This window comes from Perognathus longimembris, chromosome 28, assembly GCF_023159225.1.
Source record: "Perognathus longimembris pacificus isolate PPM17 chromosome 28, ASM2315922v1, whole genome shotgun sequence".
NCBI lineage: Eukaryota > Metazoa > Chordata > Mammalia > Rodentia > Heteromyidae > Perognathus > Perognathus longimembris.
The window spans coordinates 77888855-77914177 of record NC_063188.1 but is presented as its reverse complement, the minus strand read 5'-3'; the positions used below and the strand labels follow the sequence as shown (position 1 = coordinate 77914177).

At 48.1% G+C, this 25323-nt stretch overlaps 1 protein-coding gene across 2 annotated transcripts; it reads left to right on the top strand.

Moving 5' to 3' along the window:
* The first annotated feature begins 1957 nt into the window (after nt 1–1957).
* Suv39h1 (SUV39H1 histone lysine methyltransferase) lies at nt 1958–22067 on the top strand. Of its 2 annotated transcripts, none has more exons than XM_048335647.1 (6): nt 1958–2072; nt 4392–4537; nt 9179–9841; nt 18806–18952; nt 19048–19177; nt 20380–22067. In XM_048335647.1, exons 1-6 carry the CDS (start codon nt 2054–2056, stop codon nt 20511–20513), a joined length of 1239 nt encoding a protein of 412 aa, XP_048191604.1. In that variant the 5' UTR covers nt 1958–2053; the 3' UTR covers nt 20514–22067. The 2 variants fall into 2 exon arrangements, with proteins under 2 accessions (XP_048191604.1, XP_048191603.1); XM_048335646.1 differs by lacking the exon at nt 1958–2072 and adding an exon at nt 2303–2684.
* The last annotated feature ends 3256 nt before the right edge of the window (nt 22068–25323 follow it).

Sequence of the window (25323 nt, the reverse complement as noted above, 5' to 3'; positions counted from 1 at the left end):
CTGTCACTGAGAGACTGAGAGCACATGAGAAGCAGTGTCTGAGTTCTGGAAGGAATTAGGAAGGGAAAAGGCTGCCTGGTGTGACTTCTGGTTGACTGTACACACCCCTGGTAAGTTGGGGCTTATGAGACCTCAGACCAACCAGCCATTTTTCCAGCAGGCAGCTGACAACTAGAGTGACAACAAACAGAAATATCTCTTTGGTTAACTCTAACTTATGGAGTGACAAGGATAGGGGCAGTTTGAGGAACTGATGTGGTTTCCTGAAGCTGTGAGGGACAGAACATCCAACTGAATGACAGCCAAACCAGTTGGGGTGGATAGTCTGGTGGTGGCTACAGGCAGCCCCCTGAGGGCCTAACAGAATAGCTGGCTGATAACCCAAGGCACTGATGCTTCTGTCAATGGCCAAGTACTGTGAACAGCTGACTCTTTCTAGGAATCACGTGTATCATGCATAGCTGAGGGAAAAACTAAATAAACCCTCTAGCTTCATTGGCTCTGTGTGTGTGTGTGTGTGAGCGCATGCGTGTGTGTGCGCGCGCATGCGTGCATGGGCTCTGGTACGTGAACTCAGTTTAACACGTTTTCTGTTGTTGGTTATGGGGCTTGAACTCAGGGCCTACTCAAGCTCTTTTGCTCAAGGACAGCACTCTACCACTTGGAGTCACAGCTCCACTTCCAGTTTTCTGGTGGTTAAGTGGAGGTAAGAGTCCTGTGGACTTTCGTGCCCAGGCTAGCTTTGAACTGCCATCCTCAGATCTCAGTCTCCTGAGTAGCTAGGATTATAGGCGTGAGCCACTGGCACCTAGCTTGGGTTCACATTTAACCTAATATTTTTTCTGGTACTGGGTCCATGTACTGTCCCTGAGCTTGTTTTCCACCCTCAGAGCTAGCAGTCTGCCACTTGAGCCACAGCTCCACTTCTGGTTTCTTGGTAGTTAATTGGAGGTAAAGAGTCTCAGGGACTTTCTTGCTCTAGTTGGCTTTGAACCATGATATCCTCAGATCTCTGAGTAGGTAGGATTATAGGTGGGAGCAACCGGAACTCTGCCTGGATTTGTGTTTTTGGCCTTTCAGCACTAACAATCAGTTCACACACACTGAATTTTTTCTACACAATGGAAGACCCACTGACAAGTGGCCTCCAAGTCTTCATCATACCTCTATTTCCTGCTAGGTCTTATTTGGGTGTTGTGACTTGATCGTGGTTTACATGAGAAGTGAGGGACCTAAAATAACCCTAGTGACCAACGGTGCAAATACCCAGATAAAGCTGGGAATGGCAGCTTGTCCTGACTTAATCCCAGACTGCCAGAGAGGTCTTGTTGAATGCTGCATCTTAGCATTAGTTTCCTCTTGGGGGAAAATCGCAGCCGTTCCCATGGCAAGGGTAGATGGAGAGGAGGGCTGACTGATAATAACGTGGGGGTACAGTTTGAGAGAAAGCATCAAGAATCTGTTTTGGAAGGGAAGTCTGAGTGCACACATGGGTGCTACTATTAAGAGACAGTATGGATGTCGAGGCTGCAGTCTGAATCAACAGACACCAGACTGCGCGACTGACCCACAACCCGATCTGCATCAGATAATCAGGTGAGCGACGGTGTGGTACTAGTCTGCCTGTGGTACTAGTCTGCCTGGGCAAGTCCTGGCGTGCTTGGGGTTAAAATGTAAAGACGGACATCAGAAGGTCTGACAGGAGGAAGACTCCCACTGGGACTGGCTAGCACTGTGATTGGCTAACGCAGTGACGGATAGCCCAGTACTAGCGCAGAGCCTCTGGCGACCTCAGCTATCTCTGTTGCCGCCCCTACGCCGCCCCCCACCCCCCGCGCCGCTGCCGCCGCCGCCCTTCGGGAAAGCAGAGCGAGCACCGCCTCCGGAAACGAGCCGGTGCCGGGAGGGGTGTAGCGACGACTCCCGGGTTGGTCCGTGCGGACGCTGCTCCTGGTGAGGCACTGCCAATAGGCTGTGTGTTCCGAACCACACCCGCGCGAATTCTCATCTCGCGAGGCCGGCTCGGCCTGAATATTGTTAGCTGTGTAGAAAGATGGCGGAAAATTTAAAAGGTGAAGTAGTAGCGGTAGAGGCACAGGCCACTTAGCCGGGCCAGGTGGACTTGGAAGGGTGATGTCGCCAGCTCGGGGATCCGGCATCCGAGGCCATGGAGCCGGGAGCTGGAAGCCGGGTGCGGAATAGCTGAGGCTCCGGGAGTGTGGGCCTGGCGTGCGGGGTTGGGCGGGGCTCAGGGGAGGGTCGCGTGTTTCAGGACTTGCGGGGTGCGGGGCTAAGGGAGGAAGCGGGAGGCAGCCCGCGCCTGGGTTCACGTCAGATCGGCTGGCCTCCGTGCAGGATCTCGTCAAGCAGTCTACATCCGCGCGCGGGAAAATTGGGTCCCCGTGACCGTTACCCTTTCGCTTTCCACGCGAGACTCCGGAAGGGGAGGAAGGAGAAGGACGGACCCCCTTCTTCGACTGACACTTTGGGGGAAGGCTAGCATAGCCTGATGGCAGAAGAGTTCACAGTAGAGGATTCCCCCCAAAGAGGGGAATGGGGCCTCCCTAGTAGAGCTGGAAGCCTCCATGTGGAAGAAAACAGGGGTGTCTGCTTTGAGGGGGGACTCTCCGGGAGTAAAGCAGCGAGGAAGATGGATTCCACAAGTGTGACAGGACCTGTAAAGGGTAGGCGAGTACCGCCGTGAACGCTGAGGTGCCCGCTGCTGGCAATCTTATTTAGGGTCACCCTGACGGTGTTGGAAAGGGAAGTTGAAAGGGTTTGTGAAGGGAGAAGCGGGATCGGAGTCCGCGAGTTGCCGGCACCGGCCCCGCGTCCCCAGGGCCTTGGCTTAAGTGTGTCAGAGGTACACAGGACATCGTTTTAGACAAGCGTTTATATGTTTTCATGTTGACATGTAACGCATTTCGTAGCGGACTTAAGTTTGATCTCTGTGAGGGGAAGAAGAAAATATTAAGTGTTTTTAAAAGGTGAAATAGAATGTTGACCGGAAATATTTGCAATCGAATGTTGGGTGACATCTGATGAAATGGCTTCTAAAGCACATTAATGATATGCTTTGAATCAGAAATTTATATATTTTTTAAAGATCCTATGCAGTTGGTATGTTGGTGACCCCAGAAATCGTATTTCTTGTGTATGTTTGTGCACATATACATATGTAAAATTTATTTCCTGTGCCAGTACTGGCGCTTGAACCCATATCCTTGCGCTCGCAGCTTGGCGCTTCCTGCTCAAGGATGCTGCTCTACCACTTGAGCCACACCGCCAGTTCTCAGTTGAGGCATATTTAAAAGGATCAGTGTCACTTACACAGGAGGTGTGTATGACAGCAACGTCAAATGCATTGTGGAAAAGTGTATTTACGGGGGATTAAGGGCCTCGGACTAATTGAAGGAAGCTAATGTATCATAATCCTCAAATCTAAAAAGCCCTGAAAAATGAAACCTTTTTTCTTGAATTTTATATTATTCATAGCAAAAGATTTTTTAAATCTTGGGATAATTCAATGACTCTTTAATACCTTTATTTCATCTTAATGTGGACATTGTATGCTTTTGCAGTAGATGTTACTTCCTTTGGTAATGTTACTTTTGCTGTTGATGTTACTTTTTTTGGTTATGACTCAGTGCCCCTTCACCCTGGGAGTATGTGGGGGGGGGGGATACCTAAAACTACATTTGTATGATCACCCAGGTATTTTTTGTTGTTGTTTTTTGTTTTGCCAGTCTTGGGGCTTGGATTCAGGTCCTGAGCACTGTCCCTAGCTTCTTTTTGCTTAAGGCTACCAGTCCACCTCTTGAGCCACAGCGCCACCTCTGGCCTTTTCATATATGTGGTACTGAGGAATCTAAACGAAGGGTTTCACATATGCAAGGCAAGCACTCTACCACTAGGCCACATTCCAGCCCCATCACCCAGTTTTTAAGTTCCAAAACATATTTGTCCCATAAGTTTCAGATTTGAGATTGAAGTCCAGTCTTTTCCATGAACACCTTTGTTTAGATGCCCTGGAAATTGTAATCCCAATTCCTTTTTCTCCCTGGCCCCCACGCCTCTCCTTGGGGCAGTGTAGGTTCCCTTTCTTTTGCAAACTGGAAGAAGGGTGACAGAGCCTGGAACCTTGGGCTAATTTGCTGGCAGTTTTAGGAATGATAATGGCAGTTTTAGGAATTGTGTAGCATAGCAGGAATTGTGAAACCATTCCTTCCAGGTAATTAGTCCACCTAACTTCATCTTGAACCTTGCTGCCCCAAGGACTCCCTTGGGCATTGCACATTCTGGTTCCAGGAACTTGCACTTGCCTAAGCCTCTTAGCTCTTGGGAAGGTGTGTGGATTCAGTTTTCCTGACTCTTGGGTCCCCTCTTTCCAGGCTGCAGCATTTGTTGCAAATCCTCTTTGCATCAACTACAAGATCTGTGCCGCTTGGCCAAGCTCTCCTGCCCTGCTCTTGGTGTGTCTAAGAGGAACTTGTATGACTTTGAAGTGGAGTACCTCTGTGATTACAAGAAGATCAGTGTGAGTTTGGGTGACTGCTTTGGGCATCTCAAGAAAATTGGATTCTTGCTTCACAACCCACACCTGTTTACAAAGGAAATTATTTCTTCTGATCCTTCCTGGAAAAAAAATAGAATGAATAGACCCTCTTATTCCCACTTTACTGGTGGGGGAATTAAGTGGCTTTCTCAGGGAAGGCAGGAGCCATATTAACCCTAAGTAAATCTGTCAGCATTGGAAATGGAAACAAAATGAAATAGAAACCAATTTTAGTGTTTGCAATGTAGCTCCCACTCCCCTAAAAGTTGTTTACTGAAACCTTTCAGAGTCAAGAACTTTTTCCCAGAAAAAGGTTGCTATAAAATGGCAACAGTTTCCACTGCTGGCAGGATATAATTTCGGGATGGTTCCTTAAAAGAATGAAGGAGAGGAACTGAGCCACCAAGATAATTTGAGAGGACCAGATGTTGGCCCCAGTAGAAATCCAGGCTTTTAACAGAAGCCATTTTTTTCTGGCCCCGGGGCTTGAACTTAACCCCTGTACTGTCCCTGACCCTTTATGCTCAAAGCTAGTGCTATCCCAGTTGGGCCACAGCTGCACCTCTGGATTTTTGTGGTTAACTCTAAATAAGAGTCTCACAGACTCTCCTATCCAGGCTAGCTTAGAACCAGAATCCTTAGATCTCAGCATCCTTAGTAGCTAGGATTATAGGTGTGAGCCACCAGTACCCAGCTCTACAGAAACCTTTTTTTTTCCAGTATTGGGGCTTGAACTCAGGGCCTGGGCACTGTCCCTCAGCTTCTTTTGTTCAAGGCTAGCACTCTACCACTAGAGTCACAGCACCACTTCTGGCTTTTCCTATATATATGTGGTGCTGAGAAATTGAACCCAGGGCTTCATGCATGCTAGTCAAGCACTCTACCAGTGAGTTACATTCCTAGCCCCTTCTTTTCTTTTCTTTATTATTATTATTATTTTTTGGCCAGTCCTGGGGCTTGGACACAGAGCCTGAGCACTGTCCCTGGCTTCTTTTTGCTCAAGGCTAGCACTCTACCTCTTGAGCCACAGCTCCACTTCTGGCTTATGTGGTGCTGAGGAATCGAACCCAGGGCTTCATGTATTCAAGGCAAGCACTTTACCACTAGGCCATATTCCCAGCCCCGCCCATTCTTTTCTTGAGAAAAATTTCTATTACAAAGTGATATACACAGGGATAGCAGTTACAGGAGTGAGGTAATGAGTACATTTCTTTTTGGACAGTGTCACCTCTTCTGTGACTTTATTTTTCTAACCTGCAAAATGAGGAAAACTTTAAGTATAGTTGTGGCTCAAGTGGTAGAGCACTAGCCTTGAGGGGAATAAAAATAGCTCAAAGACAGTGCTCAGGACTGGAAAGAAAAAAAGAAAAGAGGAAAACTAGTTTTATCTACCTCAGAGTTATGTGGTTTACTTACTAGGACTTGTCAAGTACTCAAAACAGTACCCACTGTATAATAAATTCTAGAAGAATATTGCCTAGTACAGTGGCTCAAACCTATAATGCTAGCTACTTGGGAGGTGGAGATGGCGGTTCCTGGTGCATGAAAGAGCATAATAGAGATTCCGTGTGTTTATACTGGTACTGTGGCTACCCAGGGTGACTTCCCTTTCTCCCTCAAGGCTGGTGGTGAACCACCATGTGAGCCACACCTTCACTTCCAGATTTTTCTTAGCAAGAGCTTCTCTCACAGACTTTTGTTCCCTAGCTAGCTTTGAACCATGGTTCTCAGATCTCTGCCTCTTGAGTAGGTAGGATTACAGGCATGAGCCACTGGCACCCAGATTTTGAGACTCAAATCTTTACTAATAGTTGGGTGCAACTGGGTATACCTGCTATTCCCAGCAACATAAGTAGGTTTGAAGCACAGGCCAGCCTCTGGCATAAAGTGAGATTCTACCTCAAAAATATGGCAAATAGAAACTGGGAGAGATCAAAGGAAAGGGTGATATCCAAAAATAAATGTAATTTTTTCTTATAAAGGCGATGTACAGAGAGGTTAGTTAACGTAAGTCAGGTATTAAGTCTGTGTGTGTAGTCGGTTGTGGTGCTGAATTCAGGGCCTGGGCACTGTCCCTGAGCTATTTTGCTCAAGGCTAACACTCTACCACTCTGAGCCACAGTGCCACTTCTGGTTTTCTGGTGGTTAATTGGAGATGAGTCTTGCAGACTTCCCTTCCCCAGGCTGACTTTGAATCACTATCCTCAGATCTCAGCTTCCTAAGTAGCTAGGATTACAGGCATGAGCCACTGTAACCACCAAGTGCCTGGCTGTAAGTACATTTCTTTTTGGACAATGTCACCCCTTCCCTCACTCTCTCCTAGTTTTTCCCTCCCATCCCTATGTAGCTGCAAGTTGTTTAGTTCATTTTCCATATTGTGTCTAGTGAGTACTACTGCTGCATTTGTTAACCCTTTGTTCCTCCATTTCTGTGCCCCTCCTTACCCTCCTAAAGAGAGCCGAATAAAGGAGAAAAAGAAAAAAAAAAACAAAGAAAAACTTCTTGTTTTCATTTCCTGGAGAAATGTACTCATTACCTGATTATGTAACTGTAACAATTCTGTGCATCTACTTTATAGTAACAATGTAGGAAAAAAAAACAACAAAATAAGACAGCTGGTTGACAGTAGCTCACACCTGTAATCCTACCTACTCAGAAGACTGAGTTCTGAGAATCTGGGTTCGAAGTCAGTGTTGGCAGGAAAGTCTGTGAGACTCTTATCTCCAATTAGCCACCAAAAAGCCAAGAAGTGGAGTTCTGGCTCAAGTGATATAGCACCAGCTTTGAACAAGAAAGCTAAGGGACAGTGCCCAGGCCCAGAGTTTAAGCTCAGTACCAGCACAAAAATCTTAAGGCAAAAAGGTGTGGGAGGCATAACTCAAGTGGTAGAACACCTACTTTACAAGCAATAGGCCTGGAGTTCAGTCCCTTAAAAAAGAGAAGAAAAACATTGAGCTATATTTTTCTTCCTTTTGGGAGGCTGGACTGTAAGGGTGTTACTAGGTAGCTCAGGCTACATGGAACTTGCTATGTAGCCCAGATTGGCTTTGAACTTACCACCCTCCCACCTCAGTCTCGAGTACTGGCTTGTGCTACCTCACAAGTTTGTTTTTCTTGTTTATTTGCTTAAAGCAGGGTCTTGCTGTGTAGTTCATGAACTTGTGATCCTTCTGACTCAATCTTCCTAGTCCTGGGATTACTGGTGTGCGGCACCAAGCTTGGCTTGTATTTTCATTACAGATGAGGAAACTGAGGCCTATCAATAACTTGTCTAAGATAACACAGCCAGAGAGCTACAAACTGGGAATTTTTACTTACCTGACTAACTTCAGACTCTGTGCTGTTAAAATTCTATCCTATAGCTGGGCACTGGTGGCTCATACCTGTAATCATTCCCTGAGGATCATGGTTCAGAGCCAGCCTGAGCAGGAAAATCCATGAGACTATCTCTAGTTAACCACCAAAAAGCTGGAAATGAAGATGTGACTTCAGTGGTACAATGACAACCTGCAGCGAAAATACTAAGGGAAAACAACTAGAACCTGTGTTCAAGACCCTGTACTGGCACACACGTACACAAAAATCTGTCCTATGGCTACCTCCCATCAACAAAAGCTCCTCTTAGCTGCTGTGTAGAAAACAACCCGTAGGAATTAGGATGGAAGCTGGGGACTGTGAGGAGGTTCCTGTTGGGCACCAGGCTAGTCATGAAAGTAGTGGTGATGGTAGTGGTTTGATGGCTTCAAAGGGAGGAATTCTAGATAGATTTTGAAGGATGCCCTGAACATGGATGTGGAGAATGTGCACAGAAGAGGAGTCAAGGATGAATGAACAACTAGAAAGAGGAGGATGCAAGCTGGGCACTGGTATCTCATACCTGTAAACCTTGCTATCCGGGAGGCTGAGATCTAAGGACCATGGTTCTATGCCAACCTGGGCAGGAAAGTCCAGTAAGACTCTTATCTCCAACTAACCACTTAACAGCTAGAAATGGTGCTGTGGCTCAAGGACAGAGCCCAGGCCCTGAATTAAAGCCCTAGGAATGCTATTAAAAAAAGGCCAGGGGCTGGGAATATGGCCTAGTGGTAAAGTGCTTGCCTCGTATACATGAAGCCCTGGGTTTGATTCCTCAGCACCACATACATAGAAAAAAGCCAGAAGTGGCGCTGTGGGTCAAGTGGTAGAGTGCTAGCCTTGCGCAGAAAGAAGCCAGGGACAGTGCTGAGGCCCTGAGTTCAAGCCCCAGGACTGGCAAAAATAAATAAATAAATAAAATAAAAAATAAAAGAAGGCCAGGCTGGGAATGTGGCTTAGTGGTGGAGCGCTTGTCTAGCATGCATGAAGTCCTGGGTTCGATTCCTCAGCACCACATAAACAGAAAAATCCAGAAGTGGGTCTGTGGCTCAAGTGGTAGGCTGCCAGCTTTGTGCTAAAGAAGCTCAGGAATAGTGCCTAGGCCGAGTTCAAGCCCCACAACCTAAAAAAAAAAAAAAAAAGAGGAAGCTGTTGATGGAAACATGGGAGAAAGGGCATGGTTTGGGGAAGTGAAATGCCAAGTAGGCACTGGAGAGATAGCAAGGGGGCAGGGTGGGCACTGAACTTTGTAATCCTCTCCACCCCAGGAACAAGAGTATTATCTGGTAAAGTGGCGTGGGTACCCTGACTCGGAGAGCACCTGGGAGCCGCGGCAGAATCTCAAGTGTGTGCGCCTCCTCAAGCAGTTCCATAAAGACTTAGAAAGGGAGCTGCTTCGGCGGCACCACCGATCCAAGCCACCCCGGCACCTGGACCCCAACTTGTCCAACTACCTGGTACAGAAAGCTAAGCAGAGGCGGGCTCTTAAGCGCTGGGAGCAGGAGCTCAATGCCAAGCGTAACCACACTGGACGCATCACTGTGGAGAATGAGGTGGACTTAGATGGACCCCCTCGGGCCTTTGTGTATATAAATGAGTACCGTGTTGGTGAGGGCATCACCCTCAACCAGGTAGCCGTGGGCTGTGAGTGCCAGGATTGTTTATGGGCACCCGCCGGAGGCTGTTGTCCGGGGGCATCCCTGCACAAGTTTGCTTACAATGACCAGGGCCAGGTGCGTTTACGAGCTGGGCAGCCCATCTACGAGTGCAACTCCCGCTGCCACTGTGGCTATGACTGCCCCAACCGTGTAGTCCAGAAGGGCATCCGCTATAACCTCTGCATCTTCCGCACCGATGATGGGCGTGGCTGGGGGGTCCGCACGCTGGAGAAGATCCGCAAGAACAGCTTTGTCATGGAGTATGTCGGAGAGGTGAGGAGATAGGCCTGGGAGGGGCACGTGTGCAGCTGACCCCACCTTGTGTTGTCAATAAGTCATACTCTGTGTCTACTACCATGTTCCTGAAATTTCCTATTTTCCTTGTGAGGAGGGTCTGGGAGGTCTGTCTGCGTGGCCCAGGGACAAGAATCCCTAACCACTGCCCACCAGCACAGTTATGCTGGGTAGGCAAATGAACATGGACATGCTTCTGGCCAGGGGTGACTTCATCAGGGTACCTAGCAAAGAAGCTGTATAGGAACTGAGCTCTGGGCAACCGTCCTTTTACAGGCCATGGGGTGTGAGAACAGAGTTGTGTCACTTGAAAAGGCATGTCATCTCAAGTTCCTGGGCCCTGTTAGCACAACTATGTCTGGAGTAGGATGCAGACATGCCTTGGATGGTAGCTAGCTACCTTCTCTAGTTCACCTGGGGGACAGGCTAAAAGGTACACCAGGCAGGCCAGTTGCTGTGAGGAACAATGCCCAAATTCTAGTGGTTTTGCATATTAGCACTTTGTTTAGCTCATGAGCACCAGAAACTCCTGAGCAGGCGTTTCATTCAATGCGGGGGGGCGGGGGGCAGGTTTCCTTAGGTTCTTTGCCTGCTTGTGCTTCTCTCAAAGCTTCCAATTCATTGCCAGATCCTCAGCATTGCCTGGAAGGTTCTGGTGACCTTGGTGGAGGGACTGAAGGTGAGGGTTCTGATGGCTTAGGCCTGGACACAGAGCATATCACTTCTGCTCACTATCTGCTGGCTGGAACGGAGTCACTTTACTTCAGTGTCAGGGAGGGGTGAGAGAGGAAATGCTTTAGCCATGTTATGTGGTCAAGTGTAAAACGAGGTAATGGCTGAATAACTGGCAAGGGTGTCTGCCACAGTAAGTATTAGATCCTAAGGTGGGATATGGTGGGCCTTTTGGCCAGGGAGGTATGTTTTTGTTTTTTAATATAGACCTGTGTTGAGCCTGGTGCTGGTGGCTCATGCTTGTAATCCTAGCTCTCCTCAGGAGGCTGAGATCTGAGGATTGCTCAAAGCCAGCCCAGGCAGGAAAGTCTGTAAAACTCTAGTCTCCAATTAACTACCAGAAAACTGCAAGCGGCACTGTGGTTCAAAGTGGTAGAGCACTAGCCTTGAGCAAAAGAACTCAGGGACAGGGCTGGGAATATGGCTGAGTGGCAAGAGTGCTTGCCTCGTATACATGAGGCCCTGGGTTCGATTCCTCAGCACCACATATACAGAAAATGTCCAGAAGTGGCGCTGTGGCTCAAGTGGCAGAGTGCTAGCCTTGAGCAAAAAAGAAGCCAGGGACAGTGCTCAGGCCCTGAGTTCACGGCCTAGGACTGGCAAAAAAAAAAAAAAAAAGAACTCAGGGACAGTGTCCAGGCCCTGAGTTTGAGCCCCTCGACTGGGAAAAAAAGTTTATGAACCTGTTTTATGTCTTGTGAGATATTTAGCATCCCTGGACCTTGACCAAAGACCATCTAAATCCCTGAGTATGCCTTACCAACTCCAAATGCCGGCACAGATTTCTATAGGTCCCTTAAGAGACATCTGAGGGTGTCTACACTGCAGAGGTGACAAAGCTGAGGAAGAAAGGCTTCCATTCTGAGGAATCAAAGTAGAAGGGCAGACCCTAGAGGGACAGATACAGAGTTTCAAGGCAAGATCACTGCAGAGCACCCTCACAGTCCAAACAAGGGAACAACCACACCCCAGACAGGCTGCTAGAGGAAATGTCCATAGACCAGGGAGGGTCAGGTGGTCAGGTGGAGGGGTCATTAAGGATCTACAGGAAAGGATATTTGTATCCTAGAGTGCCCTGATGAGCTGGGGCAGAACTTGTGCTCTTCCCATCTCCTGACTTTTTTTTTTTGCCATCCCTGGGGCTTGGACTCTGGGCCTAAGCACTCACTATCTCTGAGCTTCTTTTGCTCAAGGCTAGCACTTTACCTCTTGAGCAACAGTGCCACTTCCAGCTTTTTCTGTTTTTATGTGTTGTTGAGGAATCGAACCCAGGGCTTCATGCATGCTAGGCAAGCACTCTTATCACTGAGCCACATTCCCAGCCCCACCTCCTGACTTAGAAAGTAACAATACCCATACTGTTGTGTGAGGGGCAAGAAAAAGAAGTGTTGTTACCCCTGAGCACCCTGACAGTATAGAGGTATCCACGCCCTTAGAAGAAGGCACTGTCTTTCTTTTTGCCAGTCCTGGGGCTTGAATTCAAGGTCTGGGCACTGTTTCCGAGCTTCTTTTACTCAAGGAAAACAACACTCAACCTCTAGAGCCACAGCGCCACTTCCAGCTTTTTCTGTGTATGTGGTACAATTGAACCCAGGCTTTCATGCATGTTAGGCAAGCACTCTACTACTAAGCCATAGTCCCAATTCCTCACCTTTTCTACTCTTAATAATTTTCTTTATGCATGCTATTTCATGGCCTCCCATCTGGCCATGACAGACAACTTCCAGGTACACTTCTGGGACTCTTTGGTCCATGGGTCCTTTTGCTGCTGCCCCAGTCCCCCTCAAATACTGCCAGGGCCCAACTCTTCCCATTTGGCTTCTGAAGCGGCTGCACAGCAAGGTGAGTAGGAAGGTGGCCCCAGAACCTGCTTGTCCACTCAGAGCTGCATGTCTGTCCCATCACTCCGTCAACTCACCTTTCTTTGTTTCAGATTCCTAATCTGGAACATGGGGGCTATACCAGTTCACTCCTCATAGGCTTGTTAGAGGCATTTAGCTAGTTATTCTTTTTTTTTCTTCTTATTTTGTTTTGCCAGTCCTGGGGCTTGAACTCAGAGCCTGAGCACTGTCCCTGGCTTCTTTTTGCTCAAGGCTAGTACTCTACCACTTGAGCCACAGCACCACTTCCAGCTTTTTCTTTATATGTTGGTGCTGAGGAATTGAACCCAGGGCTTTCATGCACATGAGGCGAGCACTTTACCACTAGGCCATATTCCCAGCCCTTAGCTAGTTATTCCGTGTGAAGCAGTTGGAGGAGACACTTGAGCAATGCACAGTGCACAGTATGTCTCAGGTAAGTAAGTATTAGCCAGTACAGTATAAAAGTTAGAAAATCCAAAATGCTCAGGCTTTAGAGTCTTGACTCTTGTACCCTAAGAACAACGGGGTTTCCTGGGGCTCTCTTCTCTGTACCAGTTTCTCCATGCTATTTCATGGCCTCAATCTTGCCATAATCAGCAACTTCCAGGCCCAACCCTGCAAGGTGCCCTGAGATCTATGGGTCCTTCTCATAGTGAAACAGTCCCCCAAAATACTTTCAGTGCCAAACTCCTTCCCATGTGGCCTCAAGATGGCACAGCAAGATGGGTAGGAGAGTGAGCTCCAAACCTATCTGGCTACAAGATTGGGTTCAACCTGACCGGATAGAAACCTATCCAGTCTTTGTTACTCTACTTGGGGTGAAATGATGTGGTGGTACTCTTTTTTTTTTTCCTGTCTTGGCACTTGGCACTTGGACTCAGGGCCTGAGCACTGTTCCTGGCTTCTTTTTTCTCAAGGCTAGCACTCTGCCAACTTGAGCCACAGCGCCACTTCTGGCCTTTTCTATATATGTGGTGCTGAGGAATCAAACCTAGGGCTTCCTGTAAACGAGGCAAGCACTCTTGCCACTAGGCCAGATTCCCAGCCATGTGGTGGTACTCTTCTATATGCTTCCAAAATGCTATGTAACTGAGGCCATAAGTCCCATCCCTAAATGCTACATTGTCCTACTTTGGTACACTTACAATCATACCTGTCATGTGAGCAGCCTTTCACTCCTTTGCACCGTGCGGGTTGGTCCAAACCTTCACATTTCTTCAGGACATTTTTACCCTCAAGGAGCTAGCTTGACTGCTAGTGAATTTTATCCATTATGAAACATGCATCCCCTTCATATTTGAATAACTGAAATGAAGGTGAGTGGTAATCGATTTAGTAAACTTATAGATACCATTTAATTATCAGCTTTTTTCTCTTGGCAAAGGTCATCTTAGACAAGATTTGGCACTTAAGCGCTCATTACATCTCTGTTCCTAACAAAACCATTTCACATCATGAAAGTAGGATGGAACTTTTGTCATCTTGCCTGTTCTGTAGAAAACAGAGGCCTAGAGAGGTGCAATAACTTGTTCAGAGTCACAAAGCTAGTAAAAAACAATTGTTTAAAAGGCTCAGTGTCTAAAACTGGTGCTCAGCTAGGCCTGTTGGGTTTTTTTGGGGGGGGGGCAGTGGAGGGTGCTAAGGAAAGAAGCACAGGGAGAGGACACTGAGAATCTTCTGGGTAGTGGCAGAATAGCAGCTGATTCAGTCCACTAGACCTGCTTACATCCACAGCCTTTCCAAACTGCCAGTTGATGCTGTCTGTCTTCTCCAGCAGTCTGGAAAGTTGCTGGTAAACAGGGACGGGAAGAGGCATGCATTTGTTCTTGGCCTTTCAAGGTAGGCGGCCCATTACAGAATGGCAGGAGGAACCGTTTGTGCCCTAGAGGGCTTGTGTGTTGACTCAAGTCTACTCCTGTTGAGACTGGAGGAGCCGGTAGGTGCAAAACAGGCAGGAAGGCGGAGCCTGCAGAGGATGTGGACATTTTCCTTGGCATGGGGAGGAGCTACAGTTAGACTGTTCAGACAAGACAGTGTGTTGGTTAAAAGGCTGTCCTTTGATATGATTGCTTATTGAGTGAGGTGACTGGTTTCTAAGTGGCTAGGAAGCATGAGGCTTTTAGCCAATACCACAAGAGTCTGACCTCAGAATTCTCAGCCTCACGAGGATCCTTTGGCTCTCTTTCCTTTGTGTGCCAATCCTGGGCCTTGAACTCAGGGCATGGGCGCTGTCACTGATGTGGTTGTTTTTGTTTTTTGTTTTTCCCCTCAAGGCTAGTGCTATACTATTAGAGCCACAGTTCCAATTCTAGATTTTTTGGTAGCTAATTGGAGATAAGAATCTCACAGGGGCTGGGAATGTGGCCTAGTGGCAAGAGTGTTTGCCTCCTATACATGAAACCCTGGGTTCGATTCCCCAGCACCACATATATACAAAAAGGCAAGAAGTGGCACTGTGGCACAAGTGGTAGAGTGCTAGCCTTGCGCAAAATGAAGCTAAGGACAGTGCTCAGGCCCTGAGTCCAAGCCCCAGGACTAGCAAAAAAAAAAGAATCTCACAAACTTTCTTTCACAGGCTGGCTTTGAACTGTAGTTTTCAGCTTTCTTAGCTAGATTACAGGTGGGAGCCACCAGTGCCCAGCTCACTTGGATTATGTTTTTGTTTTTTTTGCCAGTCCTGGGACTTGAAATTGTCTAGATGCTATTCCTGTGCTTTTTTCTTTCTTTTTGCTCAGGCCTAGCACTCTAGCACTTGAGCCACAGCTCCACTTCCAGCTTTTTTGGTAGTTTGTTGGAGATAAAGATTTCATAGGCTTTCCTGCCTGGGCTGGCTGAACAGTGATCCTCAAATCTCAGCCCCCTGAGTAGCTAGGATTACAGGCATGAGCCACCAGCACCCAGCTTCATTTGGCTTCTTTGCTGAAGGCTGGGGCTCTACCACTTGAGCCCACACCTCTACTTCTGGCTGTTTGCTGCTAATTGGAGATAGGAATCTATCTCCTGGACTTTTCTTGTCAGTCTGGCTTTGAACTGTGATTCCTAGGTTTTTTTTTTCCAGTCCTGGGGCCTGAACTCAGGGCCTGAGCACTGTCCCTGGCTTCTTTTTCTCAAGGCTAGAACTCTACCACTTGAGCCACAGTGCCCCTTCTGGCTTTTTCTGTGTATGTGGTACTGAGGAATCGAACCCAGGGCTTCATGTATACAAGATGAGCACTCTACCACTAGGCCATATTTTCAGTCCCAAGTTATAGTTTTTAAGTCAGGTAGTGAATACATTTCTTTTTGGACATTGTCACCCAACTTGCCCTGTCCTTCACTCATTCATTCAGTGGAATTTGGTTTTGTGGTGCTGGGGATACAACACAAGGTACCTCACACATTCTAATCAAACACTGCCTTTGAGCTATATCCCAGCCCACAGGGGATTTTTCTTGAGTATTGAGGCCTACCCTATACCTAGTCCCAGCTCACAGGGCTCACAGTGTAGTGGGAGAAGACACACAACTCAATCTGGCCCTGATCCTCAAGAGTCACAGAAGCAGGAGATGCTTGATGTTGATCAGCCGTTGGTGCTTAGGAGAATGTCAAGGATATATGCAAAAACAAAACAAAACACATCCTCCAGGGCATGCTGCCAGGTTAAAGAGTTAGAGATTCTATTGTAAGGATGTAACAAGATCCAAAGGAGTGTGGTTCTTGAGGCCCTGAGTTCAAGCCCCAGTACTGATACCAAAAAAATGCACATGAAAGGATCAGAATGTATCAAGAGGCAATGAGCACTGGGTAAATAGGGGTTTCAGGAAGGGGATAATTTATAAGTCAAAAGAATATGGTAGCCAGCCACATGGGGTGGGTAGAGAAGGATTGTGTCTAGGGTTGTCTGTGGAGTGGACAGTGAGTCTTTTGAGGAAGAGAGAGGTAAGGGAGAAGTATGGGGAGAAGAGAATATTGGACCTTTCTGAAGACTGCCACTTAAACGAAGGACAGCTTGCTGGGCTAGAGAACCGAAGGAAAAGAAGTTGTTACCACATGTCTGCTGTGGGCTCTGCATTCTTCTTCTTTTTTTTTTTTTGCCAGTCCTAAGACTTGAACTCAGGGTCTGGGCACTGTTGCTGAGCTTCTTTTGCTCAAGGGTAGCACCCTGCCACTTGAGCCACAGCACCACTTCTGGCTTTTTCTGTGTATGTGGTACTGAGGAATTAAACCCAGGGTTTTATGAATGCTAGGCAAGCACTCTACCACTAAGCCACATTCCCAGGAGTGGGAGGAAGGAGGGGGAGGCCCGGGACTTCAAGTACCCTGAGTTGAGACAGTAGTCTTGGGTACAATGGGACCCTAGCCTGAAGAACTGCATAGTCATTCATGCTTGGAGATTGCCAGAAGCAGTAGTCTCTGGCCCCAGTGAGGAGAGGAGAGCTCTGTCAAGCAAGAGTAATGTAAAGGACTGGGAATGTGGCTTAGTGGTAGAGTGCCCACCTAGCATGCATGAAGCCCTGGGGTTGATTCCTCAGTACTACATAAACAGAAAAGGCCAGGAGTGGTACTGTGGCTCAAGTGGTAGAGTGGCTAGCCTTAAGCAAAAGAAGCTCAGGCACAGTGTCCAGGCCCTGAGTTCAAGCCCCAGGACTGGCAAAAAAAAGTAAGGTGAAGTAGGGTGCTGGTGGCTCACGCCTATAATCCTAGCAACTCAGGAGGCTGAGATCTGAGGATCGTGGGTTTGAAGCCAGATTGGGCAAGAAAGTCCGAGAGCCTCTGTATCCTCAATTAACCACACACACATACACACCAAAAATGGAAGTGGAGCTGAGGCTCAAGCAGTAGCAATAGAGTGGTAACCTTGAGCACAAAAGCTCAGGGATGGTGCCTGGCACACACAAAAAAGTGAGGTGGAATTCATCAATAGAGTTAGTGGAGTATCTTCATGTTCCCTAGGATGAGGAGCCCAGCTGGAGAGAGAACTGGTGAAGGGTCCAACTGCTATCCAGGACTGGGTATTGGCACTGCCAAGCACAGGGTAGAGCTGAGGGTGAGCTGCTTTCATCTCTGCTTGGATATCTTTTCTTTAGGGTTCTCTCTTTATGTCACTCCATCTCTTTCATTCTGTCTCGGGATTTGGGCTTTTGCCTCTTTACTGAGTATCTCATATTCAAAGACCATAAGGCCCCGAACCTCTACCCAGGCAGTAGGGTCTTTTATTGTGGTTGCTGTTTGTCATGGGGCTTGAACTCAGGACCTGGGCATTGCCCCTGAGCTTTTTTGCTCAAGGCTGGAGCTCTACCACTGTAGGCCACAGAGTCACTTCCAGTTTTCTGGTGGCTAGTTGGAGCTAAGAGTTTCATGGACTTTCTTGCCTGGGCTGACCTTGAACCTCAGTCCTCAGTAGCTAGGTTTATAGGCATGAGCCACCAGCACTTGGCCCTTCGGGTGTTTTGTACTCAAGATTCTGCCTGTGTTTCTGTCTCTGTCTCTAAGGCTTTTGTCTGAGTGTCTGGAGTATCTTTTCTATTCATTCTGACCTTCTCTCCCCTCCCCCATTCTAGTTCTCTTTTTCCTTTGTGTTCTCCACCTCCTGTTTGGCACGTGCATGGTTTGCACTGTGTCTTTTTTTGTTTTGTTTTGTTTTTGTTGCCAGTCCTGGGGCATGGACTCAGGGCCTGAGCACTGTTCCTGACTTTTTGCTCAAGGCTAGCACCCTGCCACTTGAGCCACAGTGCCACTTCTGGCTTTTTTCTACATATGTGGTGCTGAGGAATCGAACCCAGGGCTTCATGTATATGAGACAAGCACTTTACCACTAGGCCATATTCCCAGCCCCCATGCACTGTGTTTTGTACTTGCTCTAGACCTCTTGTGCTGGATCTGCCACGTCTCCCTCTCTAGCTCTTGTTGCACCCTGGCAGTCATTCTTCATTGCCCTTACTCTGAATTTCTGTCTGGGTCCCCACCTGGCTCTGTTACATCTTCAACAGTCTTTCTGGGCAGCAGAAGATGGACTTTCTCCCTTGCAGTCAAGCCCCGCCCCCAACACTGTAAAGATGACTTCCTGCCATCCAGAGGCAGAAGAAGGGGGTGGGAGGTAGGTAGAAGTGTTGGGGCCAGGGTTGGGAATGTGGCTTAGTGGTAGAGTGCTTGCCTAGCATGCATGAAGCCCTGGTTTCGATTCCTCAGCACCACATACACAGAAAAAGCCAGAAGTGGCGCTGTGGCTGAAGTGGGAGAGTGCTAGCCAAAGGACGCTCAGGGACAGTGCCCAGGCCCAGAGTTCAAGCCCCAGGACTGGCAAAAAAAAGTAAGTGTGGCCAGCTTGCCTGAAACCTTCCTGACAAATCTGTCCTCCTCCCTTTCCCAGATCATTACCTCAGAGGAGGCAGAGCGGCGGGGCCAGATCTACGACCGCCAGGGTGCTACCTACCTCTTTGACCTGGACTACGTCGAGGACGTGTACACTGTGGATGCCGCCTACTATGGCAATATCTCCCACTTTGTCAACCATAGTGTGGGTCCCCCAGTAGCCCAGTAGCAGGTGGGCAGGGGGTTGAGAGGGGTAGGCTGGGACTCCTCCTCACCTTTCCACTGTTCTTTCTTGCTCAGTGTGACCCCAACCTGCAAGTGTACAACGTATTCATAGATAACCTTGATGAGCGGCTGCCCCGCATCGCTTTCTTTGCCACAAAGACCATCTGGGCAGGCGAGGAGCTCACCTTTGATTACAACATGCAAGGTGGGGGCACCAGGGCCCCTGGGGAACTGGGGTACATGGTGACTTGCAATATGAAGATCTCCCCCTCACCTCTTTCCCAAGGAATGGGCGGGAGGGGTCACTCAGGATCACGTGCAATTGATTCACTGGGGCTTTAAAGATTGTCCTTCTAACTCCCATTCTCTTGCCCATACCTTAGGCAATCCCCATATTTTGACCATCTTAGTCCTAGCCAGAGCTACTCTTGCCAAGACTCGCAGGAAAGGATGGTTGGCAGGAGTTAGGGCATTCCTATGCCCTATCTTTTTATTTTTTAGGTCAGTCATGGATGGGGCTTGAACTCAGGGCTCTGTCCCTGAGCTCGTTTTGCTTCAAGGCTAGCACTCTACCATTTTGAGCCACTGTACCACTTTCGGTTTTCTGGTGGTTAATTAAGAGTCTCAGGAGCCAGCTCCTATGGGAGCTGGCTTCAAGCTATGATCCTCAGATCTCAGCCTCCTGAGTGGCTAGGATTACAGGCGTGAGCCACCAGCACCCAGATCTGTGCTCTGTCTTGACTGAGCTGTGCCTCTAGCCCTTCCCTACTCTAGGAGGGAGAATTGCCTTCCTCCCTCTGAATGTCTGGACACCCTTGTGGCTTCTTGCCATGACCCTCCTTCAGAGACTAGTCTCTCCAAGACACCTGGGATAGATTTTGGGTGGAAGAGTTCAGGTGCCCTTCTGTTTTGTTTTGTTTTGTTTTGTTTTGTTTTTTGCCAGTCCTGGGGCTTGAACTCAGAGCCTGAGCAATGTCCCTGGCTTCTTTTTGCTCAAGGCTAGCACTCTACCACTTGAGCCACAGCACCACTTCTGGCTTTATATATATATATATATATGTGGTGCTGAGGAATCAAACCCAGGGCTTCATGTATACGGGGCAAGCACTCTACCACTAGGCCATATTCCCAACCCTCAGGTGCCCTTCTGGATTGCCCAGGTGGCCTACCATTCCATTCTCCTCCTGATTCCATGACAAGCCCCTCTGCCTGTCCTAACCATCTTCAACCTCTGGCCTAAACATCCCTCCAGTGCTGTGTTCTGGCCCTAGCTCCCAATCCTCATCCCACAGATCATCTCCTAACGCAAGCTCCCTTGGCCCTTAGTCTCCTGGAGTAGAGGGTAGCAGGATGTTCCATATGGGCCTAACAGGTTCCTTCCCTCCTTTCCTGATTATGACTCCATAGTGGATCCTGTGGACATAGAAAGTACCCGCATGGACTCCAACTTTGGCCTGGCTGGGCTCCCTGGATCTCCCAAGAAGCGGGTCCGAATTGAATGCAAGTGTGGGACTCAATCCTGCCGAAAATACCTCTTCTAGTCCTGAGAAGTCTTCATCAGACTGAGAGGCCTGAAGCTACCCATCTTTTCCCTACTGCTGTCTCCTCTTGTGGGGATGACCACCAAAGCCTCACCTGCTGCTGCCACCTGCCCTTGCTTGCTTCCACCTGCCCCAGCGTCACGGGTGTGGTGAGGACCAGCTCCGGCTCCCCTTTTCCTTTTCCCAGTCCCAATTGTGGGTTGCTCTTAGAAACCACTAGCCACTTTTGGAAGTACTTTTTTAACGTCAAATTTTGTCTATATTTGGTATTTAGGACCTTTCATGGAGGTCCAAGGACTGAGCTTCAGCTGAGCCCCCCAGAATAGGGGGTTCTTTAGTTGGTTGGTTGTAATATTGTTTTTCACTTATTTCTTCTTTTGAGACAGTCTTTATGTAACTGAGGCTGGCCTGGAACTTGCTATGAAGCCCAAGCTGCCTTGGAATTCACTCCCCTCCTTGTCTCCCAGTTCCCAAGTGCTAGGATTAACAGGTATGTGCTGCCACACCAGGAGAAGATACTTGTTTTTGCACCTGCTTTCTTTTGCCCGGAGCCTGAGTGCTCTGTTCAGGTCTCCTTCCCGCCCCTTGGTATGAGGCAACACCCCAGGGCAGGTGGACAGATCTATCCTCCTCCTGAAAGAAAAGGAGATCTCCCAGGGCTGTGGCTGAATTTGGTTCTGCTTATTGTGCTTATGGTGCTAGCCTTAAGAGTTGTAGGTTCTTTTGTCAGGGCTGTAGATCTGGGAAGCCCACATGCCACTTGGGGGGAGATAGATACCTATGACCCAGACTACCAGCCCTGAAAGAGGGAGCTAAGGATCACATTCAATCTTTGTCAAGAAGTATCTCACAGGCTTGGGAACTTGAGTGAGTGTTCTGGAAACCACAGCCCTGAGCTGCAATGACTTCTGGGACTACTTGAGGCTGGAATCAAGACCTAGAGAGTCTGTAGATAGCACTTAGAACAATAGTGTGCATTGATTAGAAGCTGATGATGTGCCAGGCACTGAGTAGAGTGCCTGGTCTATGTGGACTGTCTCAGGGAAGCCTTGAAAACCACAGAGATGGAGCCCAGTGAAGAGCTCACGTGGCCGAAGGCCAAGTACAGACCAAGAGTGGCAGAGAAGAATTTCATTCAGATGTTCTGAGGCGAGAGGGAGTCTCTGCTGCCTGCCAGCTCCCACCCTGTTGATCTCACCCTGGGTCCACTGGTCTGAAAAGTCAATTGCCTAGACATGTACAAAAAGGCGAAGGTGCTGATGGCTGCCTCGCCTCCTGCTCCCTACTCCTGTGATGTGTTTAGGTAGCCTTTCCTGACTACCTGTGCCCACCAGTGTCCCCATGTGTGACTGTGCCCTGCTACCAGATGCCAGATCTGTGTGTCTATGTGTGTGTTTCCCCCAAGCTCACCTTCAGGCGTGGACTGAATCTGGTTCTTTGTGTACCCTTCAGCTCAACCCAGCCTGGAACAGACATCAATAAATCTTGTGGTCTGAACAAGCTGAGGTGTGGAGAATTATGGGCCTGGTGGTGGCTGGGAGATGAAAGGCTAGGTAGGGGCCATTTGGGGGGGGGGCTGGAAATATAGTTTTGTTTTGTTTTTTGCCAGTTGTGGAGCTTGAACTCAGGGCCTGAGCACTGTCCCTGGCTTCTTTTTGCTCAAGGCTAGCTCTCTACCACTTGAGCCACAGCGCCACTTCCAGCTTTTTCTGTATACGTGGAGCTTAGGAATGGAACCCAGGGCTTCATGTATACAAGGCGAGCACTTTACCACTAGGCCATATTCCCAGCCTGGAAATGTAGTTTTGGATTTCCCACAGCATACCACATGAGTTATCTGCAAAGCACTCTAAAGTAAGCTTGCTTTAAACAATTTTTTTTTGCTGGTGCTCTATTACTTAAGTCTCAGTTCCACTTCTGGCATTTTTCTGGTTAACTGGAGACAAGAGTCTCACAGATGTGTTTTCTTTGGCTAGCTTTGAACCTGAATCCTCAGGCCTCAGCCTCAGGTGCTCAGCCATACTTCCATTTTAAAAAGCACTTTGAGGGGCTGGGGATATGGCCTAGTGGCAAGAGAGCTTGCCTCGTATACATGAGGCCCTGGGTTCGATTCCCCAGCACCACATATACAGAAAATGGCCAGAAATGGCGCTGTGGCTCAAGTGGCAGAGTGCTAGCCTTGAGCAAAAGGAAGCCAGGGACAGTGCTCAGGCCCTGAGTCCAAAGCCCAGGACTGGCCAAAAAAAAAAAAGCACTTTGAGGGAATGTGGCTTAGTGGTAGCGTGCTTGCCTTAGCATGCATGAAGCCCTGGGTTCAATTCCTCAGTACCACATAAACAGAAAAAGCCAGAAGTAGTGATATGGCTCAAGTGGCAGAGTGCTAGCTTTTGAGGAAAAGAAGCTCAGGGTCAGTAGGGTGCTGGTGGCTCACACCTGTAATCCTAGCTACTCAGGAGACACATCTGAGGATCACAGTTCAAAGCCAGCCCAAGCAGGAAAGTGTGAGACTCTTATCTCCAATTAACCACTAGAAAACTGGAAGTGGCGCTGTGGCTCCAGTGGTAGAGAGCTAGCTTTGAGCTGAAGAGCTCAGGGACAGTGCTCAAGCCCAGAGTTCAAGACCTACAACTGACAAAAAAAAAAAAATAAAAGCTGACGGCCAATGCCCAGGCCCTGAGTTCAAGCCCCAGGATTGGGAAAAATAAAAAATAATAATAAAAAGCTCTTTGAAAGCAAATTTAGTGTTCTCTATACCTATATTGTGCTAGGTATAAAGTGAACAAAAACATGAGTTTTGGGATGCTCATTCTCATCCTGTGTAAGTATGAGCCAATGCTCTTTGGTTTTACTCATAAACTTTGGTTGTGACACAGTAACCCAAAGATTTCTATCACATAGGTGAAGGTCCTAAACAGTCACAGTGCCCATCTCCAAGCTGGGCACTGGTGGCTCAATCCTGTAATCTTAACTATTCAGGATCTTAGTTCAAAGCCTGCCTTGGCAGAAAGTCCATGAGACTCTTAACTCCAATTAACTACCAAAAATTCAGAAGTGGAACTGAGGCTCAAGTGCTAGTCGTGAGCACAAAAGCACAGGGGCAGTGCCCAGGCCCCAAGTTCAAGCCCCAGGACCAGCACATACACAAAAAGGACACACACCCCAACCCAGAGACTTAAAAACAGGGCACTTAAGACATAGTCTCCAAACAGGTCCTAGACTTCAGACCTGGATACTGGCACTAAACCTCTAGAGCTGTCACTGCTGGATAAAGGCAGTGCCCCCCCACCCCCAGTTGAACTCAGTTCACTGGGACCTAGGGTACAGTTGCTAACCCAGCTCACACCTCACAGGCTGCCTCACACTGCGATCTGAATACCAAACATCAGAGAACTTTCCTTTTTCTGTAGTACAGAAGACTTCCCAACCTGGGAGATGAGAGACCTTGTGTGTTCTGACAGACCCTGAAACATTTCAGAGTTGGGACATACTGGCTATCAAACACTTACAGGAGACCTCAATTTGTAACCCATGTTACAAATCCAAAGAGGTCAAAGACTTGAAAATCTGATTATACACTCCCACAAAGTTCAGAGACTTACTTCATCATTGGGGATTAAAGATCTACTGCCAGATGCTAGTGGCTCACATTAGTCATCCTAGCTACTAAGGAGGCTGAAATCTGAGGATCATGGTTTAATGCGAGCCAGGGCAGTGAAGTCCATGAAATTCAGGTCCACTCGCTCCAGAAGTAGAGCTGTGGCTCAAGTGGTAGAGCACTAGCCTTGAGCAAAAAAGTCTCCAGGGACAGTGAGTTCAAGCCCCACTGTGTCCTCTTTTGGTGGTTAATCGGGAGATTCCAGTCTCGCAGACTTCAGGCTGGCTTTAAATTTATGATCTTAATCTCAATCTCTTGAATAGCTAGGATTACAGGTGTGAGCCACTCATGCCAGGCAGGCTTGGAAATCTTTTTTTTTTTTTTTTTGCCAGACCTGGGGCTTGAACTCAGGGCCTGAGCACTGCCCCTGAGCTTCATTTGCTCAAGGCTAGCACTGTACCACTTGAGCCACAGTGCCACTTCTGGCTTTTTCTGTTTATGTGGTGCTGAGGAATCAAACCCAGGGCTCTCTCTGCATGCTAGGCAAGCACTCTACCACTAAGCCACATTCCCAGCCCAGGGTTGAAAAATCTCAACAAGACCCTCTACAGCTTTGCTTCAATGCCTCACACCCTGTGATATATGTGACATAGTCCAGACACAGATCCCAAACAGCACAGAATCTTCCTGCCTTTTTTTTTTTTTTTGCCAGTCCTGGGGCTTGAACTCTGGGCCTGGGCACTGTCCCTGAGCTTCATTTGCTCAAGGCTAGCACTCTACCACTTGAGTCACAGCGCCCTCTTCTGGCTTTTTCTGTGTATGTGGTGCTGAGGAATGGAACCCAGGGCTTCATGCATGCTAGGCAAGCACTCTACTGCTAAGCCACATTCCCAGCCCCTCTCCCCACTCCTAAGTAAGACCTCCCTCCAACACTTTCCTGAAACCTCAACTCTGTTGTCACATCTAGAAGCATTTCAGATTCCTAATTGTCACAGACATAGATCATCCAGTTCAGAAACCTGGCTTTCTGTGCCTAGTTGGCATAGCAAAGACACCTCATGACTTAGGACACAGTCCCTAAACATCTTAGGAAACTTCAAACCAGGGACATTATGCTCCAAAGTAGCAGCTCAGAAAACTTCTAACTTGGATGATGTAGAAACCGTTTGAGACTACATCATATCCTGCCTGCAGATTCCCCTAGGACAGTTCAGA

Excerpts from the sequence above, each read along its gene's own strand:
- Suv39h1 (XM_048335646.1), top strand. The coding sequence starts at position 2,510 with ATGGCAGAAGAGTTCACAGTAGAGGATTCCCCCCAAAGAGGGGAATGG. Across the intron at positions 2,685-4,391 it reads TGTGACAGGACCTGTAAAGG|GCTGCAGCATTTGTTGCAAA; the intron begins GTAGGCGAGTAC and ends CCCTCTTTCCAG. Across the intron at positions 18,953-19,047 it reads CCCACTTTGTCAACCATAGT|TGTGACCCCAACCTGCAAGT; the intron begins GTGGGTCCCCCA and ends TTTCTTGCTCAG.